General features: G+C 45.9%; 1 protein-coding gene across 1 annotated transcript; it reads left to right on the top strand.

The window, feature by feature from the left end:
• Positions 1-6: 6 nt before the first annotated feature.
• pcsk7 (proprotein convertase subtilisin/kexin type 7) lies at positions 7-11,912 on the top strand. Its single transcript, XM_076099945.1, has 17 exons — positions 7-121; positions 1,355-1,662; positions 1,866-2,102; positions 2,532-2,666; positions 2,825-2,990; positions 3,112-3,202; positions 3,563-3,617; positions 3,774-3,912; positions 4,012-4,112; positions 6,012-6,179; positions 6,654-6,758; positions 6,864-6,966; positions 9,151-9,307; positions 9,393-9,487; positions 9,598-9,703; positions 9,943-10,060; positions 10,671-11,912. Exons 2-17 carry the CDS (start codon positions 1,414-1,416, stop codon positions 10,947-10,949), a joined length of 2,304 nt encoding a protein of 767 aa, XP_075956060.1. The 5' UTR covers positions 7-121; positions 1,355-1,413; the 3' UTR covers positions 10,950-11,912.
• Positions 11,913-12,318: the final 406 nt, after the last annotated feature.

The following is a 12,318-nucleotide window of genomic DNA, read 5'->3' as shown; positions in this document are numbered from 1 at the left end:
CATGCGCAACAAACTGTATGACGTGATACGTTGTGGGTTTGTAACCCGGAAATGAGATGACAAGCTCACTGTTATTCATAAATTCCACAAGGAACAGATGCAACACGAGCTCGGTGGAAAGGTACGATATGTAATTTATATATATTTAAAATGGTATGATCGCGGTGAGTTGCCGTAGCTGTAACGTTTGAGTGTCACGAGTCGCAAGTCAATTAATTAAACGGCTAACCCTCAGCTAGCTGCCCAAACTAGCTAGCTTTAGCTGACCTGCTGGGATTCATAACAAAACTAAATAAACAATCAGCAAAACTGAGTGATAGCTTAGCCTGACAGGGAGCTAGCATGTACATCAGGTGGTTTCACCCACATGAATATAATATTATTTATTTCTGTTTTAACCACGTGTCACACTAAAGGACGCTAAATATAAGCAGCTGAATCTTCTTAAACTCTGAGCCACTGTTGTCGATGTTAACGTCGTGTGAAGGGGATCTGCTGATAACACCAGCTGATGTCACGTGTTTGTTATATGTCGTTTATAACGTGGTCACAGACAAATATTTGGCTACACATCAGCTGACAGGGGTTTGGTGTTTTGCTCCAGGACGTTTAGATAAATTGGGCGTTGGGTTCTTTTCTTTTATTACTTTATTTTGTTACTCGAGGTCACATGTCTATGTTTTAATCTTACTGTAGCTCCTGACTGTGATTGAGGTAGTTGTGACATCTAGCTACATGACTTCATTATAATCTTTATTATTTCCCCTTTTCATTTAGTGTCCATAACAATCAATGTCAGAGTTAGGTTCATGTTACTGCCACTATTTAATATCTAATCCAGGCGGGATCACAGCTGGCCTATCTAACTGTCTAACATTCATAACCATTCACACACTGCTTGGGAGTGACCGACTACACACACACACACACCTAACAGGTTAATCCAGCCGCACGTTTTGTTCCTTACTTCATGTGCATGTATACATTCTCCACCTTTACATGTCAAAACCAGGATATGGTGGGTTGCAAATTAGAAGACGCCTCACTTGAACTCAGAGGTATCTGTTTGCGTTTGATTATTTAATTCATTAGCCTGACAGTGCTAATAAAATAGCATTCATCTGTTAGAGCCTCTTCACAGAAGTCCATGCAGGAACGCTGATGTAACCGCGGAGTGTTAATCTGATGTGCTGCTGCCACAGCGCTATGAACTGGTGTCCAGTTAGTGCGACGCTGTGAATCTAATAAGTGGCCTCTAAATGCAGCACACACAGGTGGTGAGCAACCAGCCACTGGTTCTCATTGCCCTCACAACTAACTTCTTTTCTCCCCGTCTGTCTGTCTCCGTCTCCAGGTTGCTGTTCAGATGAGGAGGGCTCGCCTGGTCGACCCCGTGTCTCACCCTCCACTGCCATGCCAGCACCGTATTTCCCCACGTTCCTGCTCCTTCTCTTCCTGTCCTCCTGTGCCCTCTTGCTTCTGACCCTGCTGCCCCCCGTTGCCCCATCCAATCCCTTCTCCGCCTCCTCTCCTCCCTCACCCTGGTCGTCACTCTCCTGCGGACTGGGTCAGTCCTGGGCCGTCCGGCTCCACTCGGGCTCACATCGTGAGGGGGACGATGGCGAACAGAGCTCCGTGCACCTGGATGCGATAGCCAACAGGGTAAATGCTTCATGAACACTCAGCTGCTACATTTAGATCTTTATTTAGGAACTCAGGGCTTCATTTCTCTGATCTGACATCTTCAAATACAACAGAATTCAGCAAGGCTACAGTCTAATCTGTTGTCATGTTGCTTTGGTCAAGGGGAAAAAACACAAGTATTGTTCCAGTTTAATTTCTCATCAGTATTCTCTCCATCCCAGGTAGCGGAGCAGGCCGGGCTGAAGAACCACGGCCAGATCGGACAGCTAGAAGGTCACTACTTGCTGTGCTCCGTCACGCCTGGATCTGTGTTTGGTATTTGGAGCAAGAGTGCCCGGCCTGGAGACGTCCTGGCCGCCCACCCTCATGTCCTGTGGCACTCCCAGGAGAGAGTTCTGAGCCGCTCCAAGAGGTCCATGGCCTTCAACGATCCCAATTACCCCAAACAGTGGCACCTGGTGAGAATCTGGACTATTGTGTGTCTTTGTTTTCATCGTGCTCAATCGCTAGTTGTCTAGTAAGTCAGGCTTACTTTAAATTAGTGCCTAAAATTAACTTGGTGACTGTGAAGAATTAATAAATGAAGAATTTACCTGTCAAATAATCTGCATCCCATATTCTTTATTGATCTTTTAATGTGTTTGTTTCAACAATAGCACTTTATGTAGAACTATTCTATCAGGCAGCCAATCAGGAGCCAGTTTTTTTCCTGTTGTCATTGAGAATTATTGTCTGTCTGGGTACAAAACATCAGACAACCAAAGTGCATTTCAAGGTAATAAAAATATACTCCGTAGTGATGCTTAGACACTGCAAAGAAGAGGCGGGAGAAGGCTTTCTCTCCTTCACCTCACCTCACTCTTCCCTCACTCTTCTTGTTCTTGCAGAACAATCACCTCAATAAGGGAATGGACATCAACGTAACAGGAGTGTGGGAGCGCAACATCACTGGCCGAGGGGTCACGGTGGTGGTGGTAGACGACGGGGTGGAGCACACCCACAAGGACATCCAGCCCAACTATGTGAGTCATTCTATGATCAACGGATTGTAAGTTTGTCATGTTAAGTAGTTATTAACCGTGTGTCCCGCTGTCATTGCTGAACATTTTGAGACCAATAAAGCTGTTTGGAAGCTTGCCAGCAATTCCTTTTCCATTCATAATGTTTTCAACCCTCTCAGAGTCCAGAGGGCAGTTACGACCTGAACTCCAACGACCCGGACCCCATGCCTCACCCAGACGTCCACAGCGACAACCACCACGGGACGCGGTGTGCCGGAGAGATCGCGGCCGCTCCCAACAACAGCTTCTGTGCTGTGGGGGTGGCCTACGGCAGCAAGGTGGCAGGTACAGACAAACTGGAATTTTAAACACGAGTGTCCCAGGACTCGGAACCACTGAGACCGGAGCTGAGACTTTGGATAGATGTGTGTTGTCACACATCTCTCTCTCTCTTTGTTTTGTTCAGGCATCAGAGTGCTGGACGGCCTGCTGACAGACAGCCTGGAGGCCATAGCCTTCAACAAGCACTACCAGGTCAACGACATCTACAGCTGCAGGTACCAAACCGATACTCTCTGGTCCTGTAAGGTATTTTACCTTTGACAACCTTTGTTGACTTACCAGCTTTTAATGCCTTTAAGTGTCTGCACACATAGATCTATGCAGAGAACACTTTATATATACTATAAAGTGTCCTCTGCATAGATCTAAGTGTGAAGATATCTATTCTATCAGTTTGAGCTTTTTGATACTTCCAGCACCTTTATTTAAGACAAAGGCCCGGTGGAGCCGTGGTTATCCTGCCATGCCTTTAAGGGTCAATATTTGACGATGCGATTATGTTTTCATGCCAGAATGTATCACGTTGTTGTACAAAGTCTTGCTTGGATTCTGATTGAGACTCTTGTCTCCTCTAGTTGGGGTCCCGATGATGACGGACACACTGTGGATGGACCCCATCCCCTGGGCAAGGTAAGAGGAAGACAGTTTGTGTGGAGCCGTGACTTTGTCCTGCAGAGGGCGGTACACTGCAGCACTTCAGTTACAGAGGAGACCGCATGTAGAGAAACTGTAAGCACAAAAAGATATTCCCTCTTTTTGTAATGGCATGATTTCCTCCCTCCACAGGCGGCGCTGCAGCACGGGGTGATTGCAGGCAGACAAGGCTTCGGTAGCATCTTTGTGGTCGCCAGTGGCAATGGAGGTCAATACAATGACGACTGCAACTACGACGGCTACGCCAACTCCATCTACACCATCACAATCGGTAAGACACAGAGGCTCTCAGGCCTGTGAGTGCTCGCTTGTGTTTGGGGTGTGGACGTGTGTGCCTCGGGTCATACATAATCTTGTGTGTGTGTTGCAGGAGCGGTCGATGAGCAAGGCAGGATGCCCTTCTACGCTGAAGAGTGTGCGTCCATGCTGGCTGTCACTTTCAGCAGCGGGGGAAGCCAGCTGAGGAGCATTGTAGGTCTTACACACACACAGAGACACACACACACACACACACACACACACAGGATGACTAGACCAGAGAATGGATGACAAGCGGCAAAGGGAACAACAGGAAGTCAATAACAAGCGATTCCAAGTTGGAAAAAAGTTACAAGTCATCTCTTTTTTTGCCTTTTTTCCCTACCTGTCCATCTTTATTCATGACATATGAGGCCCAGTCACAGTCATAACTAAAAATGCTCATAACCATTTATATCTGTGCGAGCTGCTCGTGACACTTGAGCAGATAAATAAACATATAAATGTCCAGTAAAGAGCTGCAGGACTTGCTGTCAGTCTCAGGAAGTAGATTTCCTCGTTTCAGTCCATGTAGAGAGTTGTATCAAAGCCGGACGGTTATGTTTTTGAAAGACGATCCAATGTAGTTGTTTATTTGATAGTTATGTATTTTAGCTGTAACAAACATTAGTGTTAGTTTATTAAAATCCTAAAGGATTCAAGTGCTGAAACCTTGAAGTCTGTAGATACCATATTCCATAACATGACGTGTGAGATAGTTTATCTAAAATTCAGTGTGGTCTAAAAACTAGGAAATCAGTGATTGTGAAAGAGCAGCTCCACATCAGGAGGAGCAGAGACTGTTTTCATCAGAAACGATGACGGATGATGACGGGAGTCGGGGCCCAACGAGGCCACCGACCTCTATTTGACGCTGTTCTATTTGCAGTTTGGGCGGATGTCATCGCCTGGGCTGGAAGAGCTTAGCTGATCCACCGCTGACCACAGTATACTCGCAGGCCAAGTGTGTACCAAACACTGCCCACTGTTCTGAGGAACAGCTGTCTTCACTCACGCATTTGATCACAGTGCTCTGAGTCTGGAAAGCCTGGAAATGGGGAAACTCCAGCTGATTCATCTGATTCTTGATTACGCAAGCCCGACGGAATAGCTGTGGCTAACCAAAACACGACACAGGGTTGTATACATTCTAGATTTACTCGATCTTTATTTACCTGAAGAGATTCAGTGTTTCTAATGGATTACAATGCGACATGTGGATGTTCTAAACACAAATGTGTCTGCATGTAGAGGTGCAGAGGTTGTCTCCTGATGATGCTTGTACACTCTCACCACATGGACAGCTGCTCTGGATGAACACGCATCCACATGGGGGGGGGGGGGGTGCACACATGTCTTCCGCATGTAAACGCAGAGCGCGGGGAATTCCTCCTCAGCCCACATCGCTGTGATCCTGCTGTCAGACCGGCTGTCACTAATGCGGGTACCAGCGGGTGGTGTGCATGGACGACATGATCGCACTTGTGCGCCTTATAAATGGGTGGATTTTGATCTCACACACGCAGACAAACATGTTCAAAGATATAATGTTAGTCCTTTTTTCCCCCTACTTGCTCGTAAAGTTAATCCTCTCCATAAATCCTTTGTTTAGGTCGACCACTATCAGGATTTCTAACTCCCCTACATGTCCATTCTCTGCGTATTTACATTTTCACTTTACCACTCTTTATTTTAATTCATGCAGTGTGTTCTTTTTACATCCTCATGCCTTTACAAAGCTGGACCTCCTCAGGGCTTTAAACTCTTGTCATACAGTCCTCATGTTTTCCGTTAGCTGGAGACGCAGACACCGGCTTCCTGCAGTAAATATGTCGCTCTGTGACGCTGGCACTTGATGAAGTGTTCTTCGCTAGTTGTTTAGGTGCAGAACATAGTTACTGTTGGATACACTCTGTGAAAGGTTTGCGTTCACTCATCCGTCCCCGTGTTTACTCCCATATGTCAGTGCCAGTTTGTGTTTGGCCTCCTGCCAGAGCTGTTACCACCCTTCCACTCGTGCACGAGTCTCCGTGTTTCGTGTCTCGGGTCAGCCCATCTTGTCTGTCTCCGCAGGTGACGTCGGACTGGTCCATGCAGAGGGGGACCGGCTGCACCGAGGGCCACACCGGCACGTCCGCCGCGGCCCCGCTGGCGGCAGGAATGGTGGCCCTCATGCTGCAAGTGCGTCCCTGTCTCAGCTGGAGGGACGTGCAGCACATCATCACCTTCACTGCCACCGAGGTAGGCCAATGGGGTCAATGTACAGGGTACCTTTAATCTGATACAAATCTAACATTTATCTTTATGATACATCTACTGTTTAGTTTTCCTGAAGAGGGATGATCATTTTTAGGCAGCTCAGGCTTTTTTAAAAACTATTTATTTTATCTGGTTAATTATTAACATCCCTATTCCTGATATGTTGATAAACTATGTTTCAAATTGAAATACAAATATTGTAAGTCACAATTTCCCAGTGGATTAGGTAATATCTTCAAATGTATTGAATTAGTTTGTTTTCCCCCAACAAACAGTCCAAAACCTAAATACATGCAATTTACAATGACAATGATGGAAAGCTAACTTAAGGTAGTGGTTTTGTACCTTTCCTAAGCCGTAGAGAGAGACGGTAGTGAGTGAGTATTACTGATAAAATGAAAACGTGTTGGGCTGCCTCTGTACCAAAGCTAACACCGTTTTTATTTGTCCCATCAGTGTGACAGCAGTGCAGACTGGAGGGTGAACGGAGCCGGTTTCCACCACAGCCACCAGCACGGCTTCGGTGTGCTCAATGCGTGGAGACTCGTCAACGCTGCCAAGGTACACACACACACACACATATGCACACGCACACACACACACACACACTATTTCCTACCATAAGTCACCACCAGGGCCCTAACTTTCCTCCCTCCTCCCTCTCAGGTGTGGGAGTCGGTGCCGTTTCTCGTGTCCTATCAGAGTTCAGTGATAAAGGAGGAAGCGCCCATTCCGAATTATCCAGACGAGCTGGTCCGAACCTGGAAAGGTAACTCCTCCTCTCAGCTCTGTATTGAACAGCTGCTTGTTGAATTTACTCCCTCCCTCCCTCCCTCCCTCCCTGTCTGCTCCTCAGTCAGTCTGCCTCTCCATATTAGGTAATGTTCTCTTGTTTGTGAGTTCCTGCGTACACAGTGAAATACTGGGTGAGACTTTTCCCAGATCCCTCCTTTTTCTTCCCAGTCGGTCTCTGTATTTCACGACTCCTCTCAGTAGCTTTTCTTCCTTTTTTTTTTTTTTTGTATTTCTCGCATCTCTGAATCTGTCACATTGGACTGTCCGTGTATAATCTGATCGGTTCTCTTTAATCCCTCACATGGTGACCTCATTGGAGCAGAAACCTTTCCAGCTCCCTCGTCTCTGTTCCTCTGCTCACTCGATCTCTATCTTCCCTCTTTTATGGCCTCGTTGTGGTCAGGAGCACAGCCAAGGTGTGTGTGTGTGTGTGTGTGTGTGTGTGTGTGTGTGTGTGTGTGTGTGTGTGTGTGTGTGTGTGTGTGTGTGTGTGTGTGTGTGTGTGTGTGTGTGTGTGTGTGTGTGTGTGTGTGTGTGTGTGTGTGTGTGTGTGTGTGTGTGTGTGTGTGTGTGTGGTCACAAGCGACAGGACTTTCTTCAGGACAAAGTAAAAAGTTGCTGACAGTTACAGAGCAGACTCAGAAAGTGCGTCCGTACTTAATTTCCAAAAGTTTCAGAAAAACTGCCAGAAAACACACGTGGCCATTTAATTCCTCTTGGTCAAATCCCTGACAGGTTGTTGTTTTTTGTCACTGGCACACATCTGCCTGTCACGCTACTCAGCTGTGTTTGTTGTTTCTATGTGTTTTGGTGGATGCACAAACCGCCGGCTTCCCACGTGAACACGGTCGCCACACACGTGTGTTTATGTAGAGCTCGCGGTGACCAATGAAAGCGGTCACGTCCCTGCGAGTTTGTGAATCCAGTGTGTCAGAGTTGTTTTTAGAAAAAACGATGCCCACTCGACTCAGACAGAAAACACACATGAGAGAGAGAGAGAGAGAGAGAGAGGACTAAATGAACAGCACCAGTCTTGTTAACAAAGCATGCTCAGAGTTTATGATCACATATTCAATTTATTGGAACGGCCCATCCTAATAAATTTGCCCTCGCCACCAAAAATAGTGGCAGTATTGGCAATATGTTTGCCAACAAAACTTTGGATACTCGACCCCAAAAGGTGTTGAACAGTGGGACACACGACGTGGTTAGAGGCTCCCAGTATAATGCAGTTCAGACTCTGTATTTATCTCATGTAAACCTCATGCAGGATTTAGGAAACTGCAACAGACTTATGTGGTTCGGGCAGAGCAGAAAGTACTTTCCCACACATTGCCATGTCTTCATCTTCTCATCTCTGAGCAAAGACAGGTCCTTCAGTTCCCTGGAAAATAGTTTGGAGTTTATTACTGATACAAACACCCTGAAGGAGGAAGTTTATCCACTGGATATTGTCCTTCTTTAAAGACTCTGGATGAAAAGTCAGCTGAAAGTGCAAAACTGCCAGTTCTATTTCCTCTCCTTCTCTTTTTGCCCGTCCATACATCCCCTACATGTATGCGCCTCTCTTCCACTTGTCTCCTGACCGTCTCCCCCCCCCTTCTCTACATCTGTCCCCCGACACTTTTCATTCCTCACCTCTGTTTACTCTCCTCGCTCCCTCGTCCCTTGGCGTCCCTCCCTGCCCCGAGGATGCGTGCGGCCCTACATGGTCAGAGAGCACCGAGGCTCACTTAAAGAGAGGGAGAGCAAGAGGACTGATACTTCAAAGAGAGAAAGAAAGATGGAGAGTCTGATGGAAGATTGAATTTAACTAGATTTTTTTATCGCTATTTTTCCCAGTACGCAACTCTCTCTCAGGCTTATGCCCACTGGTTTTCCATCATACTATGGCAGGTATAGTTGTTAGACGGGTATTAAATTGCATTCTTTGTGCGACTAAAAATGTCTTAAAAAGTCTTAAATTCAACTCGTGAACCCTGCAGAAACCCTGCATTAATCATATTTTCACATATTCTCGAGTGTTTACATTTGTATTTGTTATAATGTAGTGTCGGACGTTTCCATTTACGGGCCCGTGACTTCCCTCATCGATCCAGGAAATGGTAAAAACACACTCTGGTGTTCACTCACTACGCTGCTCCCTCCTCTCCCTCAGTCTCTGCTGCTGACCTCCGACACTCTGGGATGGAGACGCTGGAGCACGTGGCCGTCACCGTGACCATAAACCACCCTTGCCGTGGCAGCGTGGAGATTGTGTTGGTCTGCCCCAGCGGTATGGCGTCGATCATCGGGGCGCGCCGCGCCATCGACAGGTACGAACCCTGCGCGTAGAACTTGAATTAAAATGTGTTTTGACTGCAGTTTAATTCGGTATTCTCTCTTTTGTTTGGCTCATAGAGACCCGTCAGGCTACCAGGACTGGACTTTCTCCACTGTGCGCTGCTGGGGGGAGAGAGCTGAAGGCCAGTACACCCTCAAGATCTCTGACCACAGTAAGCTCACGCACCCACACAACTGGGATGGGAATGTCTTTTTCAGCAGTGGGGGAAAATTCCAGTCCCTTTTGTATTGTTTGTCATTGCTCGTGTTGTTGTTGCTGTAGAAGAGCGGACTCTCGCGCAGTGTGCAGCGTCGGGAGTGTTGAAGCAGTCGCAGCTGACCCTGTATGGTTCCTCTATGACCCCCAGCGAGGTCCAGGACAGACAGAGGTAAGACCTCCGCTCGCTGCCGTGTGGACAGTGTTGAAGTCTTCTGAGTCGCTGAATGCTTGTGGTTTCCATCTTGGTGTATTAGGCCTGGTTTTATTCCCATTTGAATTATTATTTTACCATACAACTGTCCCATCACCTGAATGCAGTGATGCAACGATTGTCTCTGTGTTTTGACGGACATGAAAGATGAATAAATATATGTTCTGCGTGTTGATTGGCTGCGCCTTGATTGACAGGCTGGTGGAGGAGGCTATGAGTGGCAGGTATCTGGACAGCAGCTTCTCTCTGCCCTGCCCTCCAGGCCTGGACATCCCTCCAGAGATCGTCAGCCCCTTCACCTCCAATAACCTCAAGGTAAACAGTTCTCTGTTTACCTTGTCCCTCTGTCTCCTCTGTCTCTCTTTAAACTTTCTGTCTTCTCTTATATAATGTATATTGGAAAAACCAGACTGCTCACCCCTTTTAGAAAATCACTATTAAAGGGATGGTTCCATTTCTTACTCAGAGTAAATGAGACAAAATTGTTCCTATATGCAGAATTGAGGTATGTTGGATGGAGGTATTAGCCAACAACAGACACATTTCTTGACAATTGCCAAACCTAAACCTCATTTGAAGCCTGAACCCTAAACATAATTATTAGATCTGTGGACATTAAGGGAGGGATGAGAGACTACCAGGAAATCTTGCCTGCCAGTTACTATTTGTGGTGGAAAAAAATAGTTCTCACCTTCACTCAGGAGGTGAATCGGACATTGGTGACTGTGTTAAAGGGGAAGTTGTGGTGTTAATTGTAGAATTTGCGCCATCCATGTTGAAGAAGCATTAATGTGCATTTGCTGACCTTGTAGCAAACTCAAGCTGATCCTAAACCAGGAGGGAATACTAAAATTTACACTTAGTGATTGATTTAATTTTCACTTCCTTGTGATTTACCTCCTTTGTCCCCCCCCCCCACCTCCAGTTCCTGCTGTTGCTGGGCTGCTTTGCTCTTTTCTGGTCCCTGTACTACACACTGGAGGTCACACTGGCCCACCTGGACTTCAGGGGCCTCCTCTGCCTGCGCAGGAGACGGGGAGGTCACCGGGCTAGGGGAGGGCGGCGAGGGAGAGGAGTGGAGGATGCGTTGGTGGAGGAGGACGTGGGGGACGAGGAGGAGCATGACTCGGGGGTGGAGCTGCATGCAGTGTTGGACTTCGAAGCCAAAGCGCCGCTTTTGAATGGGGAGCGGCTGGCGACATAGCACTGAGCCAGGTGATGGGTCTGAAACCTTTCGCTGTCTTTGCTCACGGGACGTCTCAGGCTCTCACCCTCTCCTCCCTTTCACCTTTCTCTGTGCTGCTGGTGGTGTGGGGGTCACAGTGTAGATTGCAAGATATACTTGACTGAAGAGTGGATTATTTGTCCCAAACACATGGCCTTTTATTGAAAGATGTGTGTGTGTGTGTTCTTGTACACCTGTGCCCCGAACAAATGTCCTCATGAGGAAAGAAAACGTGAAGACAATCCTCTAAAGTGGGGTTGTTTTTTTCAGTACTGGGGTTAAAGTTTCCAATCAGGATTAGGTTTGGGTCAGATTACGGGTCAGGCATGAACTGGAAGGCCCGAACAGGGTTTATAGACAGAGAAGAACTTAGCTCACAGATTGGTGGGATGTACTGTAGAAACACCTGAGGGTCATTAAACCAAGAGAAAAAAAATGTAAATTCGCACTACAGGAAGGTACGAATTTGCAGTGTGTGACATGAGTGTGTGACATGAATGTGTGTGTGCTTGTAATATGAGTGGTCTTCCATGACAAAGTGTCCTCAAATATAAGGTTCCAAGAATACTGCTGATTGTTTGTTTTTTATATAAACTACATTTATTTTCTGAGGTGTTATTTTATGTATTTGATCTTTAAGTCTGGGGGGTCGTTATCTGCGGGTTATCAACCAACTACTGATAAAAAAAACTTGAAGTGGGATTTCTCAAGTGTGGGATTTGTATATGTATTTTTTTATGAAGTGTAATATATACACATCGTGTGCCTGCTGTACAGATAAATATATCAAGCGTGTTAAATGATTTATACAAAGTGTTTTGTAAAAATGTATTAAAGAGTTCTAATTTTTTAATGGGAAGAAGTGTTTGGATTGAAGGTGGAAACTGTGTTTGCTGTGCAAGTCACAGGTGATCTGAATGATAATAAAAATACTTGATGGATTATTATTTGACTGTTGTGGTTTTTAATACACATTTACACACCAAATCTCTGATATTATTAAGATAGTGTGGTATGAAAAATAGAAGTTTCTGTATGTGTGCTGTAGAAAGAAATGTATCTGAATGTTTACAAACCAACAAGAGTTTAACGAGACTTATATTATTCAGCTAAGCTAAGCAGCTCCTTCACTTAAGCTAAATGCTATCGCCAGCATGCTATCTAATATAGCTACTATCTAATAACTATGCTAACACACTGATTTTAGCCTGATGTTATTAAGCTGTAAATGTTTACCATGTTCACCATCTTAGCGTAGCCTGTTAGCATGCTAACATTTGCTAATTAGCGCTAAATAAAGCTGAAGTTAATGGGAGCGTCATCCGATTTGCAAATATTTGGTGTTAAA

The sequence above is a fragment of the Anarhichas minor genome, unplaced genomic scaffold, assembly GCF_050575085.1.
Source record: "Anarhichas minor isolate MPS153535 unplaced genomic scaffold, ASM5057508v1 ptg000026l, whole genome shotgun sequence".
Lineage (NCBI taxonomy): Eukaryota > Metazoa > Chordata > Actinopteri > Perciformes > Anarhichadidae > Anarhichas > Anarhichas minor.
This window is presented reverse-complemented; position numbering and strand designations above follow the sequence as displayed.